This window comes from Gymnoscopelus braueri (assembly GCF_963280865.1).
Source record: "Gymnoscopelus braueri genome assembly, contig: SCAFFOLD_516, whole genome shotgun sequence".
NCBI lineage: Eukaryota > Metazoa > Chordata > Actinopteri > Myctophiformes > Myctophidae > Gymnoscopelus > Gymnoscopelus braueri.
In genome coordinates this window covers 12501-17500 of record NW_027660528.1, presented here as the reverse complement: position 1 = coordinate 17500, position 5000 = coordinate 12501, and the positions used below count along the sequence as shown (strand labels likewise).

Here is a 5000-nt window from a genome sequence, read left to right as displayed (position 1 = left end):
CCCCTATATGTATTTGAGTGTTCGCTCTGTTTCGGGAAAAAGAAAAAACACGTCTGAATCACAGACATTCATAGAATTGAAAAAACAAACAACACGTAGGAATCTGTCTTGGTGACATTTGCACAAGAAAATAATAACACAGTACACGTTGTTAGGAGTGTGAACACCTATATGAACACTTCACAACACACATCTACAGTGTCGGACCAACAACATGAATGAGCGGACCCTATACGGCAACAAGCTGCTCACTATTTCGCCGAATTTCTATTTCTCCTACGTTGCAATCTTTTTTTTTTTTTACGTTTAAAGTTCATCGTAACTTACTTTTGTAAATGTGCTTTGTAGGTTGTCTATGTTACACCTTTTGTGTACAATTGTAAAATGACATTCTGTCGGGTCGTCACATGCACCAGTTGGGCTGCTGGACGATATTGATAAAATCTAATACCTCAATATCTTTGATAGAATACCGTTATAATTGATGTGATGATTTAACCCATTAAGTCCGGCAAAGTATCCGTGTCATTTTTAGATTTCTTTTGGCTATTGGAAAAATCTTGAACATTTTTGTGCAAATCTTTGAATATATATATATTTTTAAGCGAACATTTGTAAAATATTTTGTTCCAGGGACCTCTAGAAGCAAAGATTTGAGTTACAAATGTTCGTTTTAAAAATATATATATATTCAAAGATTTGCACAAATATTCCCGATTATTCTAAAATAGCAGATCTACAAGCTCAAAGCGCGGCACTCGGTGCCGCGCTATGAGCTTTTTTTTTAGTTTTTTTTTTAGTTTTATCAGCTATTTTAGAAAAGCCAAATAAATCTTAAAATGACACAGATGCGTTCCCGGTCTTAATGGGTTAAAGGGATAGTTCACCCCCCAATTATTTTTTCTTCTATCGATTAGTCACACCATGGAGACTTGAATTCATGGATCTTTTTTTAGTTTTTATCGCATTCCTAAGCCAATAATTTGATGACCAGCGGACCGGTAGGCAGCGGTTCCGGTATGAGACACAAAGGAGACTCTTTGTGTCTCCTACCGGAAGCGCTGCTGCTGTCATCAAATTATTGGCTTAAGAATGCGACAAAAACCAAAAGGGGTCTCCATGGGGTGACTAGTCCATAGAAAACAAGTCATTTTTGGGGTGAACTATCCCTTTAAGCATAGAGTTGGCGAGTTAGCGAGTGTTCATTTACTCTCAGGATAATGTAATTAACACTCAGTGTATATGTCACAGGTAAATTGGCATTCCAGGGAAATTGGAAGGGGAGCGCTTGTTTTTAGGCACGGGGCTGCAAGGCGGGGCTTTGATGCGAGGACGACGACGACAACATGGATATACATACATACCGACCTCAGTGGCGCACTTCGATAATCATTGGATTCCCCATCCACTACCAGGAGTCTGGGTTTGACTCCCGCTTGGGACATTTCTTTTTCAAACAACCGCGGACTACTTTTTTTCGCCGATAAAGTATAGTTTTGGACCATGACGGAGGCGCGCCGACTCAGCAGACCTTGAGGCCAAGGAGTCGTTGCCCCTCTATGGTTTGCCCCAACTGCCACTCACTGCACTAACATAGTCCGCCAGCCCCGCCCCCTCAGGCTCGCCCCCTTGTGCTTCAACTGCATGGAATAAGGCTGTTCGCGGGTGTGTGTGTGTGTGTGTGCGCACGCGTGCATGTGTGCGTGCTCGTTTGTGCGCGTGTGCATGCGTGCGTGTGTGGTGTGGGACTCATGTCTGGCTTGCATCTAGCGTTGGTTCTACAGAATTGCCTGGGGGGCGGTGAAAACAAGCGCTTCTTTTCCAATTGACCTGGAATGCCAATTTACCTGTAACATATACATGGTCTGGGGTGGTGTGTATACATGGTCTGGGGTGGTGTAATAGCCTACCTGGTCTTGCTGCTGCTTGGCCAGCTCCATCTGCTGCCTCTGCTTCTCCATCTGCGAGGCGGCCAGCTTCTTCTGCTCCTCGTGGGCCGCCAGGAGCTGCTCTCTCAGGCTGCTCAGCTGGCCAATCATCCCCATGAGCTGGCGCTCCTTCTCCGCCAGACTGTCCGGGGTACCTGGGGAGGAGGTGGGAGGGGGCGAAAGGCCAGAGGTCGGAGGTTAGATGACGTTGGAAGCACTTTGAAATAAAACAGCGGGGGACTCGATCCAATCGAGTGTCAAAGTGTTAAAGGAATAGTTCACCCAATAAATGACTTATTTTCTATCAATTACTTACACCAGTAGTTCTCAAACGTTTTCATGTCAAGGACCCCCAAATTGATATATATATCTGGCCGCGGACCCCCATCTGAAAATATGTTGTGCCAGGAACCCCAGAAGATAAGAATTGTTAGAAAATTTGAAATTATTCAAAAATGTTCAAACATTTTTGATATTTTTCAAATAAATTCAAAAATAGCAGATGTACAAGCTCACAGCGCGGCACGAAGTGACGCGCTGTGAGCTTGTACATCTGCTATTTTTGAATAGCCAACATTTAAATAGATAAAGTGGTTAAAATGATTGCGATGCTACATTACACTATTATACTAATTTAGCTGGGGACCCCTTGGAACCCCTCCAAGGACCCCTGGGGGTCCCCGGACCCCACTTTGAGAACCAATGAATTACACATCCCATGAAGCCTTGAATTCATGGATCTTTTTTTTGTTGTGTTTGTCAGCTGTGTTTCCGGTAGGAGACTGAAAGGAGACTTTTAAGCGATCATTGAGACTCTATCTAGAGTGAATTATCGACGGCTGGCTATATGGCTATTCACGTTACACTGTATATGGTTGTGGGTAGAATGAAAGCAATATTGTCAGATCGACAGCCTTTTTGTAAAAAAAAACAAAACAAAAAACAACTAAACTTAAATATAGGGCTGAATGCAATGCTTTCCAGCATATATAGTCCGTCTGTCAAACATTTACACTCGGTGCTCTTGGAAACTCGATGAGAACAAGATAAGAAGATTTGCAGCGCTGATCTTGATTTGTGTGCAAAGCAATAACGGGGGCCAAGTTCCGCTCAGTCAATTTGATGTTCAATCAATGTTTAAGACTCCATTTAGCCTTATTAAGCCGTCGCACACAATTCCAGCAGTCATCAAGAAAAAAGTCGTCCAGGACGGTGACTTTAGCTGCTTAATCAGTTCCAGAAACCTTGTTGTGTCACGTCTATTCGCAGGCCTTTGATGTTGCCACATGAATTAGTATCACACTCTGAGCGGCGCTGACCTGCAGCTTCAAAAACCTCCCGACTGAACCATTGAAGACGAAATATGTAGTGACACAAAAACACTGATAAAGTGATGTTGTTTTCTTAGCGGACGCGCACAATTGAGGGCATTCTGACTGCTAACGAGGCTGTTGGAAGGCATTAACGCATGTATATTTCAAGGTTATACTGTATGAATAGCCACTGATTTGTATTGCAACGCTGCGATCTCCACTTTTTTTCTCAAAAGAGGTTTCTCTGGGAATGTTCCTTAACTCAGTGGTGGAAAAAGTACTCAAATATTTTACTTAAGTAGAAGTATCGATACTGCAATGTAGAAGTACTCTGTTACAAGTAAAAGTCCGGAATTAAACATTTACTTGAGTAAAAGTACAAAAGTATTGGTATCAAAATGTACTTAAAGTACCAAAAGTAAAAGTACTAAAATGTTTGAAAATAGCAGATCTACAAGCTCACAATGTGCCGCGATGCGACACGTTGTGATCTTGTAGATCGGCTATTTTCAAATAGCCTAGGTATAGAATAGGGCTGAAGTGGTTAATGTATGTTTTATAATGTAATAACGTATATCTGCAAAGTAACTAGTAACTAAAGTTTTCAAATAATTGTAGTGGAGTAAAAGTACAATATTTGCCTCTGAAATGTAGTGGATTAGAAGTAAAAGCATAGACAATTGGAAACACTCCGGTAAAGTAAAAGTACCTAAAAATTGTACTTATAAGTGCAGTATTTGAGTAAATGTACTCAGTTACTTTACACCACTGGTTCTTGCTCGATTGTGCCGGTGTGGATCAGAGAGGGCAGAGGAACGAGAGGGCAAGAAGAAGGTTTGAGACTGACCGACTTCAACTCGATGGAATGCGGAGAGCACATTAACGCATGCGATTTCATCAACGTTTCTTCCTCTGCCTCGTAGGGTTTTTTTTTCATGGCTATCTGGGGGCCGCGATGAGGACGACCGAGGGGTCAGGGGTCAGAGGGCACGTAGGAGATGAACTAGGAAGGAAGAGAGCGAGGGAGGGAGGGAGAACACACAAGTTTAAAGCAGGGCCATGGCTCGTTGGTCAGCTAAATATACGGCCGGTTAGGGGATTCTGACAGTGGTTCGGGGGGCATGGCAGTGAGATGGTGGCTCGGGAAACGTGTGTGTGTGTGTGTGTGTGTGTGTGTGTGTGTGTGTGTGTGTGTGTGTGTGTGTGTGTGTGTGTGTGTGTGTGTGTGTGTGTGTGTGTGTGTGTGTGTGTGTGTGTGTGTGTGTGTGTGTGTGCGTGCGTGCGTGCGTGTGCATGCTGCCAGATGTGGAGGCATTTTGACGAGCACAAAAGGACATGAGTGATCACGTTGACCGAATCCATCGTTGTGCTTTTATTGCCGACTTGTAAAAATGTATCCACTAACAAATGGTTCTGGACGAGAGCTCTGGCTATAAGCGGGCCATGTTTGTGGCTTTGTGTGAAAAGTGCCTTTGATTGTCTCGAGTTACCGAACGCGAAACCATGGGTTACACGTCAGGCAAAAGCAGTGGTGTGAAGTAACTAAGTACGTTTACTTAAGTACTGTACTTACGTACACTTTTGAGGATTTTTTACTTTACCGGAGTATTTCCCATTTTCAATACTTTTAGTTCTACTCCACTACATCTCAGAGGCAGATATTGTACTTTTACTCCACTACAATTATTTGACAGCTTTAGTGACTAGTTACTTTGTAGATTTAGATTGTTATTACAGAACATACATTAACCACTTCAGC

General features: G+C 42.9%; 1 protein-coding gene across 1 annotated transcript in view; it reads right to left on the bottom strand.

The window, feature by feature from the left end:
• LOC308081475 (transcription factor SOX-5-like) overlaps positions 1-5000 on the bottom strand; it is a gene marked incomplete at its 3' end in the record, with an annotated part of 14865 nt that overhangs the window by 2455 nt on the left and 7410 nt on the right. The window contains exon 2 of the mRNA XM_080457847.1: positions 1911-2083. Coding sequence (XP_080313973.1) covers positions 1911-2083 — 173 coding nt within the window. The remainder of the gene's footprint in view (positions 1-1910; positions 2084-5000) is intronic.